This window comes from Colletotrichum paranaense (assembly GCF_030867605.1).
Source record: "Colletotrichum paranaense strain IMI 384185 chromosome Unknown Scaffold_2.1, whole genome shotgun sequence".
NCBI classification, from domain to species: Eukaryota; Fungi; Ascomycota; class Sordariomycetes; order Glomerellales; family Glomerellaceae; genus Colletotrichum; species Colletotrichum paranaense.
This window is the reverse complement of record NW_026848960.1, coordinates 2,582,942-2,602,784: the sequence shown is the minus strand read 5'-3', so window position 1 is coordinate 2,602,784 and position 19,843 is coordinate 2,582,942. Positions and strand designations below refer to the sequence as shown.

General features: G+C 51.8%; 3 protein-coding genes across 3 annotated transcripts; 1 reads left to right on the top strand and 2 right to left on the bottom strand.

Annotated features, from left to right (window-relative positions):
* Window positions 1-236: 236 nt before the first annotated feature.
* CPAR01_02775 (uncharacterized protein) lies at window positions 237-3,410 on the top strand (the record flags this gene model as incomplete). Its single annotated transcript, XM_060487062.1, has 1 exon — window positions 237-3,410. One exon carries the CDS (start codon window positions 237-239, stop codon window positions 3,408-3,410), a length of 3,174 nt encoding a protein of 1,057 aa, XP_060354390.1.
* Window positions 3,411-4,593: 1,183 nt separating this feature from the next.
* Window positions 4,594-9,795, bottom strand: CPAR01_02774 (RecQ family ATP-dependent DNA helicase; the record flags this gene model as incomplete). The annotated part of the gene is made up of 3 exons (XM_060487061.1): window positions 4,594-5,781; window positions 5,839-9,314; window positions 9,363-9,795. 3 exons carry the CDS (start codon window positions 9,793-9,795, stop codon window positions 4,594-4,596), a joined length of 5,097 nt encoding a protein of 1,698 aa, XP_060354389.1.
* A 1,345-nt stretch (window positions 9,796-11,140) lies between these two features.
* CPAR01_02773 (nitrite transporter) lies at window positions 11,141-12,736 on the bottom strand (the record flags this gene model as incomplete). The annotated part of the gene is made up of 2 exons (XM_060487060.1): window positions 11,141-12,547; window positions 12,602-12,736. The coding sequence occupies 2 exons, from the start codon at window positions 12,734-12,736 to the stop codon at window positions 11,141-11,143; spliced, it is 1,542 nt and encodes a 513-aa protein (XP_060354388.1).
* Between the last annotated feature and the right edge of the window lie 7,107 nt (window positions 12,737-19,843).

Genomic DNA, 19,843 nt, shown 5'->3' with positions numbered 1-19,843 from the left:
ACCCAGTTATCACTCGAGCTCAGGACCACCGGACCCAGCCTATCCACGAGCCAGCTCAGTCGTACTCTCATTGTCATCCGTCTCCGACTGGCCACGTACCGTACTGCAGCAGAATTAACTGCAAGAGGCGATTGTCTCTACAGAGGCGCGCGGGGCCTGCGTTAGAATCAAGGACAGAAAACCGCGAAAGGGCTGTCACGTCAATTGAAGGTTTGCCCACAAAACACTAAGAACAAATGTCAGCCACGGAAGGATCGGTTGCAGAGGCAGAGGCCAGCTGCAACAACACAAATACAACTGCTTGTGCCGTTGTCCCCTCTGGAGACTCGTGTTCCAGCCACCAACCACAGCGCCTGCTGCACGCGGAGGACCAGGCGCAGGCCCAGGAAGCCACTACTACGGCAGACCACTTGACCCTTGGCTTCTCTGACGTCTCCAGCCCGCAACTTTTCCAGCTAAACCCGCAGCCCCAGGTTGTAAACAACAACATCATCGACACCACCGAAAACAAACCGTCCTCACGACCGACAAATGATAACACAGTAACTTCAAAATCCACAAACACCACACCAGCAGGCTCCCCTACAACGAATAAGGCAAAACAAACTCGCAAACCCTCACCCAATCTCGCCGCCCGATTGAAAGCGCTCGGCTTTACCTCGCACAAGAAGTCAACAGACCAACCACTTCAACAAGACCAAGTTGGGCGCCTGCCTGAAGACCAGATTCGCTTGATAGACGAGAACCATAAGGCGAGTTCCGTCGAATCGAAGATCAATCGACGCGGTCGCCCTTGGAAGGGCTTTACATCGTCCGACGACCCGAGACCACAGACTGCATCTTCTACTGCTTCGAGAGAAGACCCCAACACTTGGATATTGTCATCCTCGCCAGACGTTGCCCCGGGCGCGTCTCTTGTCCTACCCGAGATCATAACAACGGCGCCCTTGGACATGGAGACACACAAATACCGTCTGCCTGACCACACCAATGGGAACGGTACCAAGGTACAACTTGAGACTAGACGAGAGCATCTCGAACGCAATGGAGCCCTTCCCGCCTCCGATCAACCACCACCTCCACCTCCGAAAGATACACCGCCGGTGCCAGCGGTCGAGTTTACGCCTGATCTTGCGTCATACTTTACTCCCGGTCATCAGCGACCCGGTTCCATCTACACGCTTTCCCGCGCATCCTTCGCCAATCAGCTAGCTCAACTTACATCACTCCAGCTTCCTGATGCAGAGTCCTTGTCCAGCAAGGTGTCTGCCATCCCGACAGCACAGGTCGCATCGAAAGCTTTGATCAACGCTGCGGAGCAAATTAGAAGTTGGATCTATAAGGCATCAGAGGTTATTGGCGGTCTGGATAGCGATGATGACGTTGAGTGGGCCGCGGCGGGAGGTCGCGAAGGATACGAAGAGGTCGAGAACGCCATACATCGCTTCGAGAAATTGATTAAAGTGTACGTCGGTGCTATCGAAGAACTGCAAGGCCGCGAAGACATTGCCGACGTTCCGCCCGAAGATCTCCATCGCGCCGTCTCCCAAATGGAGTCCATCATCGAGGAATGGGCCAACATCAAAGCAGCACTCAATACCGTCAAAGGACAAGTCGAAATCGCGATGGAGTGGGAGGAACTGTGGAACAGTGTTCTGGGAGACATCCAAAGCGAAATGGACGAACTGAGCCGTCTGGTCTTCGAGATGGAAGAAAGACGCCACAAGTCTTTGATGGCTGCCGCAGGTGGCGACGGCGTCGACATTGGAGACCTCGAGAATATTGTTGAGGATACTCCTCCTCCCGTCGCCAGGATGCAAGCGCAAAACCGCTTCAGCCTACCTGGTCTTCCGCTCAGTCCTGGATCAACGTCTCCAGGAACCCCTACACCCACTTTGTCACAAGATGATTCTAGTCTTCTAGCCCTATTCGCGCGGATGCAACCCTTGCGCGCATCGCTAGACTTCCTCCCTATGCGGCTCGCGGTGTTCGCTGCCCGAGCCGAGAAATCTTTCCCAACTGCTTGTGAGGAATTGGACATGCGACGCACAGGTCTCGATGGCAGTTACAAAAAGCTGGAAAAGGATGCCGAATCACTGCGTAAGGAGCTGGGTGAGGATCGCTGGGTCATTGTCTTTCGCGGAGCAGGACGACAGGCCCAAAAGATGATCGAATCAGTTGAGAGATCGATGATCAAGCTAAGGGAAGCTGTCGACACCGGTATGCATCTGAGCAACCCACCGACAATGATCAAAAAGATCGAGAGTTACGACGCCAAGAAGACGCATTATGGCCCAGCTATCGAGCGAGTTTTGGCCATCATCGACAAGGGTGTTAAGGACCGCTTAACTGTCAATGGCGAAATTCTACGTTTGCATGCCGAGATGCAGGCGAAATGGGAATCGATCAAGGATGAGATGAGAGAGATGGACGTGGTTGTGGACGAAGTTCACGTGGATACCAGAGGCCAGCAGTTGAGGGATTCTATCTCCAGCATGCTGTCAAATGATCGCTCCACGATTGGTAGTGGCCGCGATACTCCCGGCAGCTCCCCTCCTTCCTCGGTAATTATGTCGAGTCTCGGATTAGAGCCAGTCACTCCCAGAAACAAGATGGCCAAGAACCGTTCTGTGAGCACCAACAGTCACTTGCCGCAGCCATCGGGAAGAAGACAGTCGTCGTTGCCAACACCTTCCTCTCAAATGCCTCGCAAGCCCTTGGTACCTCGATTGTCGAACATGACTTCGAGGCTTGGCACTCCATCTGCGGGCAATATCCCCAGACCTGCTTCCACGCAGCCTAATCGGCCCAGGTGGAATGGTTCGACCAACACTACTGATGTTGGTATCGGTCACAACTTCAAACCCTTGACCCTCACCTGCCCTAGCCCCTACGCCAAGAAGACATCGCCAGCCGCCCGTCCATCATCCTCTTTGACCCCGCGATCTTCATCGCCCGGCGGTACGAGGTTGCCAACCCTTCGGAGCCCCCTGACCAGAGATTCATCCGCGTCGCCCATGCCCGAGGACACACCTACGAAGAGAGCCCCATCGAAGTTGTCTTTTAGGGAGCGTCTGGCCTCACCTGGCCCGTATTCTCAGCAGACACTCTCTAAGCCGCGTTTGTCTTCATCTGTCTCTACGTCCGGTCTGGAGTCTCAGTCCAGCCGACGTGCCTCTCTTCAACCACCCAAGCTTCACTCATTTGCCGACAGAGCCGTACCAAGCCGTCCTGCAAGCTCGTTGGCATCGACGCGTCGAACTAGCCAATTGCCACAACTCAAAGCAAGCAGTACGACAGGTGGCATGGAGACCCCTCCAACCCGATCAGTGTCGCGGAATACTACACGCAAGACTCTTCCAGAGCTGTCTAAAAGCACCTCTAGCCAGAAGCCTCGATGGAGGGGCTAGGAGTCTCTTTTATCCAGGCAAAGGAGGGTTTTTAGTTCTCCGTTGGCAACAATTACGCAGCAAAACGAGGCGGTAGCTGAGGTGACAGGCAAACCCCGCTGGCGGACTTGACGAAGCACCAATGGCAGAAACGGAGGACAAGGCTTGAGTCGTTTTCGACTTGCTTTGCCTCGGCCGGATTGGCATCACACCACGATATTGAATTTTGTACATATTCGAATACCCTCTTTCACGGCAGTGCCACTGATTGATCCTACTTTATTTGCTTTATGGCGAGGCGTCGGATTAGGATCCGTCGAGGGGCGTTTGAGTTTTCAATCTTGGGCAGGAGGATACCTGCCTGACGGTCTTTTTAGTATTATACCAGGAGGGGAAACATGGAGTCTGATTTCGGACGAATGTGGGAAGGTCCAATATGATCGTGAGCCATCACCGTCACGATGCACTGCACGGAAACCCCAAGTCGCGCTCCGATGAACCCGAGGCTATACCCTCAAAAACAAACAAAACAAAAGACACCACTTGTATTGCAACGAATGGATCGGACCTCGCGAACGGACTTTATACCCCTCATGACACTGATATCTCACGGGAATGGTGGGATGGGCCGGAGGGCAGGAGACGCGTAGAGGGAGGGTTTAGATAGCTAGCTACGCGAAAAGACGCAAATTGATAATCCGTATTTTCGAGTCCCAAAGTTACTCTCATACATCATGGTCGAATTGGGACTGAGTAAAACCTAGCGCTAGTCTGGTCATGTTATGAAGCAAGAGAATCATTTGCCATAAAGGTTGTGGACATCGGGGAGCATCTTGAGTACGGCAGAGGAATACATGTCTTAATCATTCATGGTCAACATTAAAATGCCAAAATGTGCCTATGCTGCGCCTGAGAGAATGCTTGTAGACCGGGCGACGCCTGCCCCTAAAATCATCATCGTACGGAATCGCTTGCTCCATCGCCGCCCTGAGACATGAAAGGTATAAAACTTCTTCTCCCCCAACTTGTCACGACCGTTTCCCCCCTGCCTCATGAATGTTTGCTTTTCGAATAAAGTGGAGCATGTGTCTTGTGTTCCTGACCCCATCCATGTTTGATGTTCCTCTCGTCCGTTGTATCCCTTTAGGTATGTCTAGTTCCATACCAACACATATATCATATGCTAGCCCGTCTCACCGGCTTCTCAGTGTGGCATTAGCCCGATACCGCTGCCGCCACCGCCACCACCTCTCTTTCCCTTGGAGAAGTAGCTGGTCACGGCGCTGTTTCTCGAAGCTGATGCTCCGCCGCTGCTTCTTCTGTTTGCCCCGCCAGAAGCCTTTTTCTTGGTAACGCCGCCTCCTTGTTTCTTGCTTGCCCATGAGCTGGATCCCTTGCGACCCCCTGATCTCCGACCGCCTCGAGCACCACCACGCCCCCTTGTCGAAGTTGACGATGAGGCTCGGCTCGGAGGCGCCGTATCTAGTTCCTTCATTCGCTGGTTCCATTCCTGGACAGAAGGCGCGAGGGGAGGCGGTCCACTACTGAAATACTTCGAAGATTCCTCTTCCTCTTCCTCATCATCCATGTTCTCGTCTTCGTCGGAGCTAATCAAATCGACGATGCTCTGCTCTTCGGCTTCCATGTCTTCGTCTTCGTCCGCAAAGCTGAGCATTGCCTTGTAATTGCTGTGAAAACGCTTTATCAGGGGCACGAATTTGCTCCCAAACTTATCCACCTTTTCTGGCTCGATCCCTGAAATTTGTCGCATTTGAGGGAGAGTCTCTGTCCACCGGATAGCCATTTCTTGGAAACTCTTCTCGGAAAACAGAGGTTTTCGGAGCCCTTGCGCATTCCGCAGAGACTCCTCGAGCTGCTTAGCCTCCTGGACAAAATTGTGGACGACGTCTTGGTGCAGTTCGTCAAGTGCCCCTAGTCGTATGTCCTCCTCGATACGGGGCCCAACCGGCTTGGAGGCATTCCCACGTTTTCGAGGTGGGGGCAGTGGCTCAAATCCATCGTCAGTTTCATTGTCGGACATGACAAAGCCATCCTTGATGTAGCCGTTTGCGTGTAGCGAAAGACTTTCCTCTGCCATCTCTTGCCTTAGCACCTCGTCTTCCTCGTCAGAATCGATGACGGTCGCAAGGGACTTGCCCTTTGACCTCTTGTCTTGCGTTCTTCGAGCTTGCGCTGGCGAAGACACGTTGGTCGAAGGCGGCAGGCGTCTCCTCGGCGGTTCTTCGTCCAGATCCTGCTCTTCGTTCTTCTTGCTCTTTTGGGTCCGCTTTTTGGGTTTTGGGGCCAATGGTTCCCTATTCCTATCAGAAACCTGGACCGATAACAATAGTTTGCGTCGGCCATTGAGAAACAAGTGGGCGTTGCGACCAGGCTACGAACGTGTTAGATTTATTGAATAGAGCCAGATATAAGCAGTAGAGCAACTTACGATGAGATACTGGATCGCGATACCGGCCCTCTTGTTCACCACATTCTCCTCCTCTAGGGCCTCCTCAGCTGTAAGTCTATCGATGATGCGTTCGAGTTCATGCTTCTTCATCCCCTTTGCGATACCATGAGGATCGTCAGGATGCGGATCAATTGTCTTTTGGTACTTCTTTCCCATCAAGATTTCACTGCACTGGTTTATAGTCAGGCGCTCGTGAAGTTGAATGGTCTGTATAGCTCCAACGGCAAGTTCAGAGAAGTCTTGCTGCTCAAAGACAGCGCCTGCTCGACAGTTGTCGCAGGTCTTCTCGCACTCGTCAGAGTTGAACTGTTCGCCAAAGTAGCGAAGAATCTCAACGCGGCGACAGTCTTCCCGGTTGTCGCAAAACGCAGTGACTCGATTGAGCATCATTCTTTGCCGTTCTTTTTGTGCCTCGCTTCCTTCGCCCTGCGAAATCATCTTCTTCAGTGTGGCTACATCCTGATAACCGAAATATAGAATGCAGTCCGAAGGATTGCCGTCTCTCCCAGCGCGCCCTGTTTCTTGGTAGTAGCCTTCCAAGCTCTTGGGGATCGAATGGTGAATAACGAAACGGACGTCAGGCTTATCAATGCCCATGCCGAACGCAATTGTCGCTACAACGACATGGATCCTATCCGCTTGCCATTCCCTCTGTACTCTGATTCTGTCCTCAGGAGTCATCTGCGCGTGGTAGTGACTTGCTTTGACGCCATACTGAGAACGCAGCTTCTCGGCGACTTGCTCTGCAGTTTTCCTTGACAAAGTATAGACGATTCCACATTGTCCGTCGTACTTGGACATAATCAAATCAGCGATCTTGTGGATCAGTTCCTTCTCTTTCCGTCGAACCTCATACGTGAGATTTGGGCGATTGAAGCTCTGGCTGAAGACCTGGCAGCTGTCCATGCCTAGGTTATGCTTGATGTCGACAATGACGTTCTGAGTCGCTGTGGCCGTAAGTGCAATAATGGGAACAGTAGGAAAGTGGTTGCGAAGTTTGCCTAGTGCCTTGTAGTCTGGTCGAAAGTCGTGACCCCATTGACTGACACAATGTGCCTCGTCAATTACGATTCGTGCGAGCCGCTTGTTGGAGTAAAGACTGGTCAGGGCCCTCATGAAGTTGTCACTGTTATTCAGCATCTCCGGCGTGACGTAGAGCAGCTGGATGTAGAGTTCCGGGCTCCTCTCTTTGAACGAAGAGAAAATCTGACTTCGCTTCTGGGAACTCGTCTCGCCATTGAGCGAAACAGCTTGAATATTGACAGCTGACATGTGATCCACCTGGTCTTGCATAAGACTAAGCAGAGGGGAGACGACAATCGTAATTCCCCTCGTCTTGCCGCTAGTAACAATAGCTGGAAGTTGGTAGCAAAGGGATTTACCGCCGCCGGTTGGCATCAGCACGAAAGCATCTTCGCCTCCGAGTGTGGCGTTGATAGCCTCAAGCTGATTAGAGCGAAACCCTCTCATCCTGAATCTGTCTTTCAAAGCCTTCCTCACGTCTGCTGACCAAGGGTGTTTCATCAGCTCTGGTGGCATTGACAACTTCGCTTTCGAAGGCTCTCTCTTCTTCAGTGGTTCGACTGCCTTCAAAGGCTGAACAGCATTGCCCGATGTCGAAGTCAGTGCACTGCGGCCTCTCGTTGTTTCGGCAGACGAAGACTGCCGAAGCTCGAAGTCGTGAGCCAGTGCAAGCATGTCCGCGTCTGCATCATCGCCGTAGTCGCTGGACATGTCTTGAGCACAATGACCCGCTTTCTTGGGAGGACTCTTTCGATTTGGTGTTGGCCTAGACACAGGTGGCGGGGGAGGAATGAATGCGCCGTAATCGTCTTCAATATCATCGAAGAATTCATCTTCGAACTCATCGCGTCGACGGGGCTTGGCACTTGGTGCAACAGGTTTCGCACTCCTTGGAGCTGCCGGTCGACTCCGGGGAAACGGCGGCGGCGAGTGATCTCTTGGGTCAGTAAGCCTTGACGACCCGGGGAACTGTGTCTGGTGAATGACTTGACTATCCATTTCCGTGAGTCCTGGTATATCCCTGGATGCCCTAGAAGACATTTTGTGGCCAGGCTGCGTGCTCATGACCACGGACTTGGATCTGCGGTATTCTTCGATGAAGGTTTCGTCCACTATGCCGACACCAGGGAGAAGTTCATCGATGGACTGCTCCAAATCTTTGACTTTGTCGGCGATTTCATCTAAGCGGTTCTCTTCCTCTTCAGTATCGCGACCTTCGCTGTATGCATCGGCAATCTGCATTGCGAGAGACTCTCTCTCATCTTCAAGTGCCGCATGTGCATTAAGCAGCTCAGAAACTTCCTCCAGCCCAGCCTGTTGTTTCAGCAACAATTCCTTTGCGATCTTAAGTTGGGCACGATCTTCTTTAGTGCCTTCTCGTAAGACCCTGGCATAGTCCTTCAGGTTCTGATCGCGCTGGTCTTGAATCATCTTCTCCCTAGCCTTGAGGGAGTCTCTGTTATTTAGAATGAACTTAAGCACAGCAGACTTTTGCGTTTGTGAAGAGGTGCTTTGCTGGGACGTGGAATTCGTCGGTTGATTCCGGGATGGCAAGGGTGCATAGTTCGTCTCGGCTGAAGCCTCGTGGCTTTCCGGTCGCAGCACCGATGAGGTAGGTTTGGAGGGGGTATCAGGAGCAACAAGCCCATCAGATAGCATGGTGTCATCGAGAGGAATCGATGCTGGCCTTGACCTAGGATTCGTAAACGGCATCGTTGAGCCTGTGTGGCGGCTTGGTGTAGCAAGAAGCTCTTCATCAAGATCCCCGTCATCGAACTCGTCATCCGTATCTTGTATTACCCGGGGTTTGCTGCGTTGCTTCTGTGCTTGGAGATCTAGTGACCCGACTCTGGAGTTCGACTCTGGACTTGACGATATCCGTAAAGCCTTGCTTGGTGTCCGACCAAGCACCTGCTGACCTCCCGAAGCCATAGGTAATCGTCGCGGTGTGCCGTTCCCAGTAGGCTCTTCAGACATTCTATAGGTACGCTGGGTCCGACTGATTGTTTGTGTAATAGTACGCTCTTCAATGACCCCTTTGTCGGTAGTTGCTCGACGAATACTGGAGGGAATCGTCCTCGGTCCCTTAACCGAACGACTACCCTTTGGCGCAGGTGTTCCTAACGTCTTGTAGATGTCTGGGAACTCGTCCGAATCCGACTCCAAGTCACCCGCTTTGCTCATCTCAGTGCTCTTCCGCTTCTGCCCTCGTTTGCTCAGCGGCTCCGGTCTTGACGCATGCGCCTCGTTCCATATGGTAACCCCATCATCAAATCCCACTGAGTCTGATGACAAAACGGTATCATTGCCAGTCAGGTCGAGAATTTCGTCATCGTCGTCGTCGAGGAAGTCCGGCGTGGGTGCCGGCGCCGGCTTGTGTCTTCCTTCTTGCGAAGATGATGGAGCAGCCCGGTTCCGCTCGTTCTCTGCATCTACAGTCGGTCAGTCAGTGTACTTTCAGATGGATAGTCTGTATTCACCTTCTTGCCGAAGCTTAGCTGTGTAAGCTTGCTGAAATCTGCCACCACTCGTCGTCGAAGAGGGCGTCAACAGCTGCTGTGGCGGTTGCTGCTGTTTCACCGCCAGCGAGGGCTTTCTAGGCCTTGTGGAAGATGTCAATCTCGCCATGGACGCGGAGTTTCCCGTTGTTGCCACCCTAGAGTCCCGTGGCTGTTCCACCGCGTCCAGGACATGAAGTGCAGATCCTGCATGCGTCCTGCCAGGTATTGACTGGGGATTTGGTCGAGTCGGAAGCTCTTGTTGGGAGCTTGAGCTACCAAAGCGGCTCTGGGATTGTGAAGAGTCGGCACCGGAGGGGTCGTGGGCTGGTGGAAAGGCGAGATCGGTGGGTTTAGATAGCGCGACGTTGCTTAGCAGCCAGGAGAGATGGTCCCCAAGGTTGTTTCGAGTCATTTATCCGACTGCAGGTAGTATACCTGGGGTGTTCCGAACATCATTGGGAGACGTTTCTGGGCACGGTCGAGGCTCTTTGGTGGTCGTTGCAAGATTCGTCGTTGGTGTTTACACCCGGTCCATCACGCTGAAAGTGCGTACCGCGTTTGCTCCCCCACCCACTTTAGCTAGCGTGTCGTCGCGTCTTGGCTTAGTCAGTTGCCCAAGGAGCATCTCGTCTTCACGTGATCAGGCGCTCGAGTACGAGGTGGGCCTACCTGTCGACGACATTTCTCATGCAGCCAATCACACTTGCTCATCATCCCGACGCTGTTCGCATGATGATCAGCATGTTAGTTATGATTGTCTTGACTTCCAATCCACACCACGATTAGGCTGGAAATGGCGTTCACTGGCAAGCGCTCACAAAACTTTGCAACGGAGATGGTTGGCAAGACGAAGATCCGTTCATTACTGGCTAACTTATGATTTCGAATGTCTTTTCAAAGGATACCCCGTATACTGTAGGTAACTGAAATGTCGTTCCATCTAACTCCGTCCTGCCAAAATCCCTGTCTCAGATGCCATTGCTGCACAGAGACCTCCGGTCATGATACCAAGAGTTTTCTCCCGCAATGTTGTTAGCAAAAGAGAGAGAATAGTAGCATAATTTACACGCAATCTTTATGGCGCTTGTGCAATCGATTCCTATGCATGACGTACCTGAGTAGCGAGGTGGCTTCCTCGGACGGAGCAATGTCCCTCCTATCTTTCAGACCCTCAGTGGGGGGAGTGAATAGAAGGACGGGAAGCCGGGACCTGATGATGTGGAGGCGGAAAGGAAGAACAGGAGAGTGGGGAGGTGCTTACTTAGAGTGTTGGCGGCACTCCGGGAAGCTACCTGTTCCTTTGAGATCCACGATGCCGCAAGTTCGACGTGGGTCATCAGACAAGTCTGTTTGTGAGGTACGTACGCCTCTTTCCTCATATGCACGCATGTTTTAAGCGTCAGTGAACTTCCCACTTGGGCTCTCACTCACTGGTTCCCGGTTGAGGTACAATTTCTGACACTCCATCACTGTTCTGTTCGGTGCAGTCGAACCACATCAGCCAAGCCATCAGTACAAAGTCACGACGAAAAAGGCCCAGAAGTGGTTGTATACGTTGTAGACGGAGCTAAGATTGCGCAAAATCGAATTATTTACTAAGAATGCCAACAGTGGATATCATTTTTGTCCGTTCCATACTCCAGACAGACCCCCAAAAGCCAGTCTACCGGGCTCAGACCCTATTCAAATAAAGCGAGCTATGAGACAAGAAACCAATCGTAACCAAAAGTCATTAATGTTCGTGAACGTCCTTGCGCTCAGTGGCGCTGAGCCTTGGGAAGCGGGTGAATCCAAGAAACCAATAGGTTGACAGCAATGTGAATGCAGCCAATAACCCAAAAGCCCTTTGCATAGTTCGTTCCCTGGTCCATGAAGCGGAAGATGATGGCGAAAATCACACCGCCAAAGTTTCCGCCGGCACCGGTGACACCAGACACGATACCGTTGGCATAGCTGTGAACGTGCGGGATGAGACCAAAGTTGGCTCCGTTGCCTGCCTCGTGGAAGACAGCCATCAGGAAGACAAGACCAAACATGGTTGATTCGTTGTGAGGGTTCAGTTGACCGATGAGAATGAGCAGAGCGCCGGTGAGAACGCCGCAAGTCGTGATCCAGCCCTTCTTAAGCCAGAGGTTCTGTCCACCATAGCGGTAAAGCAGATCAGACACGACACCGCCAGCGGGGCGGGTGACGACGTTGAGGAAGCCAAACATGGCAGCCCAGTTGCTAGCACCAGTCTGGCCCAGGGAAGGAAAGTTCTTCAGGTAGTAAGAAGAGAGGATGGCGTTGATTGCGAGCTCGCCGCCAAAGGAGCAGCCGTAGGTGGCTACGTGGAAGATGGTTTGAGGAGAGAAGACGACCTGCATGGCCTCCTTGAAGGACGGGTTGACGATAGTATCAGCTTGAGCCGTCTCAATCATCTCCGTGCGAGAGAGGGTGGCCTCATGGTCGGAAACGACACCGTTCTTGCCGTGAGTGCTGTTCTTCTCCTCATCGGATGCCATGGAGCCCGTGTTGTTGCGGTCAGTGATACCGCCAGGAACATCGACAACGTCGGATCGCACAGCGGCATCAACGCCGTGAGAGTGGAGGTTCTCTTGGGCATGAAGGTGGCGATCTGCCCACTTGCCCGTCGGTGTGTCCTCGCACAGGAGAAGAAGACCCATACCACAGCAGAACAGGCAGATGACGGGTACGATGAAGGTCAACCGCCAAGCTTGACCAGGGGAGTAGCCGCGTGCGTGAACAAAAGAGTCGTAAACTGCGGGCATGACGAAGTAGGTAATTCCACCACCAGCGTTGCCCCAGCCGCCGGCCAGGGCATTAGCGGTTCCAACAACATTCTTATCGAAGAACCCAGTGCACCACACCTGGCAAGGAACGAAAGTAGCACCGAGAACACCGATGAAGAAGCGGGAGATGTATAAGCCTGTGGCGTCCTTGACCAGCGGTGCAAGGCCAATGGGAATAGTGCCGATGAGAAGCAGCGAGCCAAAGACGATACGCGAACCGAAGCGATCACAGGCGGGTCCAGCGATGAGCCGCATGAAGAGTGTTGCGACCAAAGAAACAATGTTGGAGTTTGCGACTTGTGCCGTAGTAAGGTTGAGGTCCTTCTTGATTGTGACTGTCAAAAGAGGCGGAAACGTGTACCAGGCCCAAAACTATCGCCATGTCAGTCCACATGCACGGAAGAGACCACCAAGACTTATACGCACGGCAATCATAAAACCGAGCCACGAAAAGTGGAAAGCTCGTGCGTAGACATTGAAAATGTTGAATACAGGGATACTGCGCGCTTTGCGATTGATAGGGTTCACCTCAGGTGCCCTCCAGAGAACGGAAAGCTGCATGGTGATGATGATTGCGCTGTTTCCTCGTAGTTTTCGGTGTCGTGTGGTTTAAGGCGTAGGTAAACGTCGTGGGTTCGTGTTAGTCGCCAGTGATGACCCACGTAGAAAAGGATTCCGAAGCTCGAGGCTTGTTAAAAGAACCTGGTTGCTGATGTTGTCGATTGTCTGGATGGTGAGATCTACGGTTATGGCTACTGGGAAGGCTCAAGGAACACTCTTATATGAATGCTTGCAACAGATAGTCATATGCTTCTTGAAGATCGAAGACGGTTGATGCATCTCCGGAACAGCAAGACGCTAAACCGGATTGATTATCCCGCAAGAAATCCCCTGCCCTGCCGCGGGGATACAAGGATGAAGGGGGGGGGGGGGGACAAATGTGAAGGTGACGGAGACGTGCTGACGGGATGGAAGGCGGCCAAGAGGCGTAAAGGGACCGGACCACACCAACTGCGTGGTAGACTTGATACTGGGCAGCAGGCTGGCTGGTCGATCTCTCAGATAAGAATACGTCGACGGGAGAAAGACGGAGATGACACAATCTTTCCTGTAGCGTAGGTAGGCCGAGGCACTAGGGCGATGTCTTGAATGAGAGTGCCGATACTGCACGTTGTGTCTCTAATCCTCGACCCAACGTGGCTCCTAGGTCATGGTAGCCGGAAGCCAAGGAGAAGCTCTAACAAGTGACAGCTATGAGCTGCGAATTATTGTTTGAGGATCCAACATGAAGTGAGCGAGAGACAGCCACGATCTTGACGAGACACGGGCGAATCTCTTCCAGAGCCGAGAGGAATGCTGAGACGAACGCCAACGACGGCGTACTTCTTTCCTGGGCCTTATAAATCAGCTAGAAATTTCTTCTCCGTTAACTGAGAAGCGGCCTGAATATAGCAAGAGGCCTAAAACTGCGCTGTCGCAACCTTCAGTGTAATAGGCAGTGAAGCGCAGTGATGTGATGAGCCAAAACGGGTGGCCTCTGACGCTAGGTTCATATGCCTTATCTCGACATTCCTTGCCTTATTAAGATACTCAGTAAAGTGCTTTAAAAGGGGAATGATTGGACAAGGGGGCAAAGAGAAGGGGGAACAATACGACGAAACGGAGGCTTCTGAGCTTATTGCTTATCTTTGGTAGGTTCACAGAAGGCGCTCAAGATGCGGTTGTGACGGTCGAGCCCAGGCCCCACCCCTGGCATCCAAGAGATAAGGAACTGACTCTGGTATCTGACTGGCGAATGCTTAATCGTTGGCGTCGATCTCCGCGGGGCTCATTCGACCATGGATGGCATGTGCGTCAAGTTTGTAGCAATGATTTGGAACCAACCGACTTTGAGGTCTGTAATAATGCTCTCCTGCGTTGTTGGCGACTGAAGGGCACAGAATATCAGGTGAGCAACGTTTTGTAAAGGTGAAAGTTGATGGAGTCCTGGCCGGCGACGATTTAACTTCAAGCACTGGCTTGGCTCCCTAGAAAAAACTAGACTAGGTAAGGACCTGGCACTGGTCTTTGATATGGACTAGGCCCGTCCAATTGGCACCCGACGGCCGTGTCTTCCTTGGTGATGGTGCCGTCTGCGCTAGCTGGCAGTCATCACAAAGCGAGGCCAACGTCGTGGAACAATAATGTCATACTTTGTCATTATTTGACGTCGCAGAGGAATTGGCACAACGTTGATCCTGATCATGGACCGCGTGCCGCTTGCTGTCCCTTAAAGACTGGCCAGAAATAAACGGGGTGGTGTAGTCCGGGGACCCGTAACTGGGGCAAGGTTGTGGTATCCTCCGCCGGCTCTCCCTGATACTCTCTTTCCCCACGTTTCGTTGGCCGTGATGCTCCCCAGGTATGACGGGAGAAGCATGTTGGGGTCCAGCTGCCCAAGAGCTGATGAAAATTGAGGATGACTAGGGAGATTTAGGTTGCTACGCTGCATTCGGAGAGGGAGGTTGAGTTGAGATAAGATATAGAGACGACGAAGGCCGGACAAAAAATGGAAGGCCCTACCTAGCCGCACAGAAGATCCACTAACAAAGGGTTCCGATGGATTATGTCAGCCATTCAAACCCCCACATCAGTCCCATTTGTCTGGTTCAGGTCTTCAGTCTTCCCGTCTCCCGTCGCGACGTGCATAACCCCGGTTTGCCGGCTTCCATTCCCTGCCATCCACACCCGGCGTGGCGAAGGTCTGGACTTTACCACTCGATTCCGACCTCAAAATCCAGGTCTATCAACTTGGAGCTTGTGGCTTAAATGTCAACATTAGAAGCATCGTACAAACTGACGCTACCGCATCTGTTGTGTATGGATCCGGCACAGCGGCCGTGGGTTGCGGGCGTTTTGAACGGCTCTTTCAGCCTCCACTCAACGCGGCAATGCGGACCCCCTTTGCCATTTCCACACGTGTAAGTCAACCTCCGCGGAGTTGTCCAATCCAAGATAACGGCACAACCAACATCCAGTCGCCAGCCCTCAGTGCATTCAGAGACCCATGCGCTTAAGCTGCGGCTGCATGGACATATCCAGTTCTCTTCCTTGACTTGAGATGAGAGTAATGGATAAAACCTGTCCGAAGATTTCGTGACCATACAGGCGTTGGCTTGTACTCGACTGCATCACAGGTACAACCTGGGAGCAGGCGCTCAGCATACGTAGCACATTCAGGGCGCAGGAAACGTGACACATATGTAGTGCTGAGCAAAAGCATTTCGTCGGGTGCTCTCTTATCAGACTAACGACGACCTTTTGTTATCTGAAGTTGAGACGGAGGGAGCCTAATGCTTCAACATTTCACAATGGCCGCTATTTCCTGGCCAAGCGGGCCGCACTGGACAACTAACTTTATGCTTTTCTTTCCATTGTGAGCGGCGGCAGGGACCTGTGTCTGAGTGTTTTCGCCTTTCGCCTAAACCCTGCTTCAAGCTGGCCTCCTTTGGATCCCCGGCCTGTTGAGGACACCCTTCCCTTCAGCCAAGCACGACAAGTTCCGATCACAGCATTGGGAGCGAGTAATTCTACTGGCATTCGTGAACTTAGCCGGGTCCAGAACTCCCTATCTGGCGCCATCGTGACGACGCTGTTGAAGTTTTCGACTTGTCATGCTCAAGAGCATAACGCCAGAGGACGTGGGGTCTAAGATGCAAGTCTTAGCTGCCCGGAGCTCCACGAGCTGGCCGGCAGTGGGCACAAAACTGCCTTCCTCGTCTGAGCAAGTGGATCGAAATTCGTATCTCCGGCTAACGTCCACACCCATATCTTTACTCATAGAGACACCATTGCGTCCAATATTGATTTGAAAATCCGATTAGCCTACTTATGTATAGCCTTACGTATTATCTAGGCGAGGTAGGTGTTGTTTATCTCTTCCAGGAGCGGAGTCACTTGGACTGATTGGTGTTGAGGACAGGCTCTGAAATCAGATCGCTATCACATCTAAGCCTTCAGTCGGGGCACAAAGTAAATGGCACCTTGTCCGTACATATGCCACCTAAAAGCGGCTATGTACCTTGTCCCACAAGCAGTCTCGTCGTCGAGAGCGAACGATTTGTGTCCAGCCGAGCGTTTCGAGCCCAATCATGCATTTGCCACGTTCATGATGTATCTGCAATTTCGGGCAGTTACTGAGAAAGGGTGCCCCAGACCAATTACCAATTAGCTCAATAGCATGCCACATGGTACGGCCAGGATTTCTCGTAATTGTGTGACCTGGTATTCTCGCTGACATGCACATCTGACCCGGTTAGCAGAATCATGGGAAAGATGCCTCGTAGCAAAGCGACCACTCACAGGATTCACAGTTCGATGAGAACAGCTTTCATCCGATGTCTTCGAACCGGAGTCTCCGTGCTAACCTGTACGACAATATTTAGGTCCCCCCGAATCTTGGCCGGAGTTTGCCATCAGCGAACAAAACGTACGATGCGATCTATTCAGTGTTTCTGATGCTGTCCAAACTGCGCCGCTTTACTTCTTACGTCCGAGACAACAACGGCTAAGGACATCCAATGATATCAAACCAGCCTGCGCGAGGCTTTTGTCTCGGCGTTCGCGCGGTGAATCACCATCCGATACTCGTTCTTGTTCTACAGATGAACGCTCCAGCAACACGCAATGGTCACCCTTCAACGTCATCTCTGAGAGCCAGGCCATCAGACACGAGACCACACCCTTCGGCCAATAGCACTACCAATGCCGAGTTCAACTGGCGCGTCTAGATCTGCAGGAAGTTTTTCCAGTTTCTCGATTTCGAACCTGCTTTACTGAAGTTGGATATGCAGTGAATCATGAGACAGGCTAGCGAATTCAACGTGCTCTCTGGGCATGATAGTAGGTCTCTTCCATTTACACCACTTTGGCAAGCCTACGCTAATTGAGAATCTCAACCTTTGCAGAGGCTGAATGCCCATGTTGATACTAAGGCTATTCCCATGCCACGCTCGAAGGCCCTTACGCGTAGTAGCGAAGCAAATCCCATTCCTAGTCATCCCGTTGAAAGAGACACACCTCGCGAGGCACACGATACACAGGTCTGGACTCTCCAGTCTCGAGGAAGGTCTTTATGACTGGTACTTAGAGACATTGGCCGCCGCCTCTTAGCTTATTGAATCAGGTGCTCTCCCTCGTACTATGGAATCGTTCACATAGAAGACGGAATGTGCCTGTGCTCAAAATTTGTGCCTGATGGTTGTTACCATCTGAATGGCCCTGACCAGTGCTTGCCGGCCGCACTTCCTTCGCCTCACATGAATATCTCCCGCAAGTCCTGCATGTGGCAGACTTGAGACAAGAGATGGTCATGGCTACACTGAATTGTACGAAGCTTAGACATGTAAGAAGCATTTGAATCTGTCCAACATGTTTAGACACCTGGCATGTTGATCAGGGACAGTTTCACAGTCACGCCAACGCCGTTGCTTGCACGGATAAGGTCTTACCTCATGACTATATGTGAGATACTAAATACGTACGACTAGACATCTCAGCATATCTGCCTGGTATGTCTATAGGGGGCCAACCTCCGTCTCACCTTACCTTGCTACCTACAAGCTCCAATAAGTTGGCCATCATGTTCAGCATTGGAACTACTCGAGAAGTCATGTACCTCAAAGCACTTGATACCCAGGGACTACACCATTCCATGTATATATCCTCCAAACTGCTACGAGGGGCCCGCTCAAGACTACGGAGCCCCCTCCCCTTCGCCCTCCATCCATAACCGTCCACGGCCCTCGACCCGTCACCAACCATCAGGCAGGATTCCATCCGCCCGGCTAGCTCAATCGGTAGAGCGTGAGACTCTTAATCTCAAGGTTGTGGGTTCGACCCGTAAGCTTCATCCATCACTTGAAAAACCTCAAGGATAACATCACTAACATCAACCAGCCACGTCGGGCTCAATTCCCGTCAGCGATTGACGCAAACACTTCTTTTTTTCGTTTTCGACTTTGCTTTCGCCTTCTACTTTTGACATTACTTGAGGATCTCTTGGTTTGATACATGCAGTAAGTTTTCCTTTCCGCAAAGCAGCCCGGCTCGACTCGCCACCGTTGTATGTGTGCGTTTAGGGCTTTGGGCAGATCTCAATCACGGGCTGGGATGTGTGTGTTCAAGTGTGAGCTTATTCGGTGGGTCCCTGTTGATGACACTGGCATCCCCTCACCTGCACATAAATCATTCGCCATGTTTATTTAGTGACTTTCTTGTGTTCTGGTAAAATTCTCCATGTTTTGGAGTCATGATGGATTTGAAGGCGTCTGTCGTTTCGTAGAGTGATGCCTGGGTTGATATGGTGTACCAAAACGGGAACGTTGACTTGTGTTCAAGTTACTTCTCTTGCGCATGGCCGGCACTTGCAATCTGTACATCAGTGACTTCAGAATTGAAAGACCACCCACCGGTAGCTTATCTCGGTCCGTTGGAAAGCTGATCGGGTTTCGTTTCACGATGAGCTGACAATAGTCGTAGAACGTGAGCACTCCTTGAAGATCATGGACCCACTCGTTCCGGAGGCTGGGCTTATGGAAGGCAAGTAGCTTTGCTTCGCGCTTTTGTGACACTTCCGAACGCTTTGATTCAGTACAAAATACAACTTGGCGCTCTTGTGAAGTCAGAAGTGATAGATGGCTTCTTGTTCACTTCGTCGCTGTACTTTGCTCGGTACCGTGTTTTACATGCTGAAGCCGATGAGATTGTCTGCTTCGTGAAATTGAAAGCAACATCGTTGAAGACATGTGAAATAGACTCACAAACGCTCTATATTTTCTGCATACAGAGGGGGTAAACTTATGACTAGGAGGTCCGATCTCATCACAGCAGATTCACCAGGAGTGGCTCCATATGTTCCGAGTTGAATCAGGCAAGTCGACACTCTGTACTCTCTCAGCCTTAGTACACTACCATCGTTGGTATTAAGACTTCTCGCCCTGTCAATTTTTGGAAATAGAGGGAGATGGCGGGGGTGCCAGACCTCGCAAGTGATACTGATAGCGTACACGACCCTAGGGACCTAGCTATATAAGAGCTTGGAACTGAGTTCTGCTTGTGTTTCGGCACAGAGGAACGGGGGCTTATTCACTCCTACAAGTCTCTCTACCGAGCGCCGACAATGAGCAGGGTCGCTCTTGACTGCCTGGAGGAGATGAGTGTCCGACATCTGCCTTCGTTAGGAGTGTATTCCCGTTGATTATGTGCTTACATACACCCTGATAAGACTGACGACGAGATACATGGCCATGAGTTTGGGAGGCTCTGCTATTCATACTCTTTGAGCAGATACTTGTGGCAACCTGGTCAGATGTTCAGGCTGACCTTTGAAAACACGTTGAGAGGAGCCGAAGACGCTACTATGAGAGCACTCCGGCATGAACAAGTTTAGCATGTAAGTTAGACCTTCAGCCTGGCATATGTAATCGCGATTTTGCGAATTGATTGAGAAAGATATTCTCAAGATGAATGAACTTCCTAAACATCCACCCATCAAGAGCACACCCTCCTTCGTACGCGCAGCCGCGTCTCCCAGCACAAGCATGGCAGTGGAACGAACAAAGTGATACTATGGCTTCGTTTCAAGGAGTTCATTCCATCCACGGAAGTGCTCCATCAGCACGACCCAGA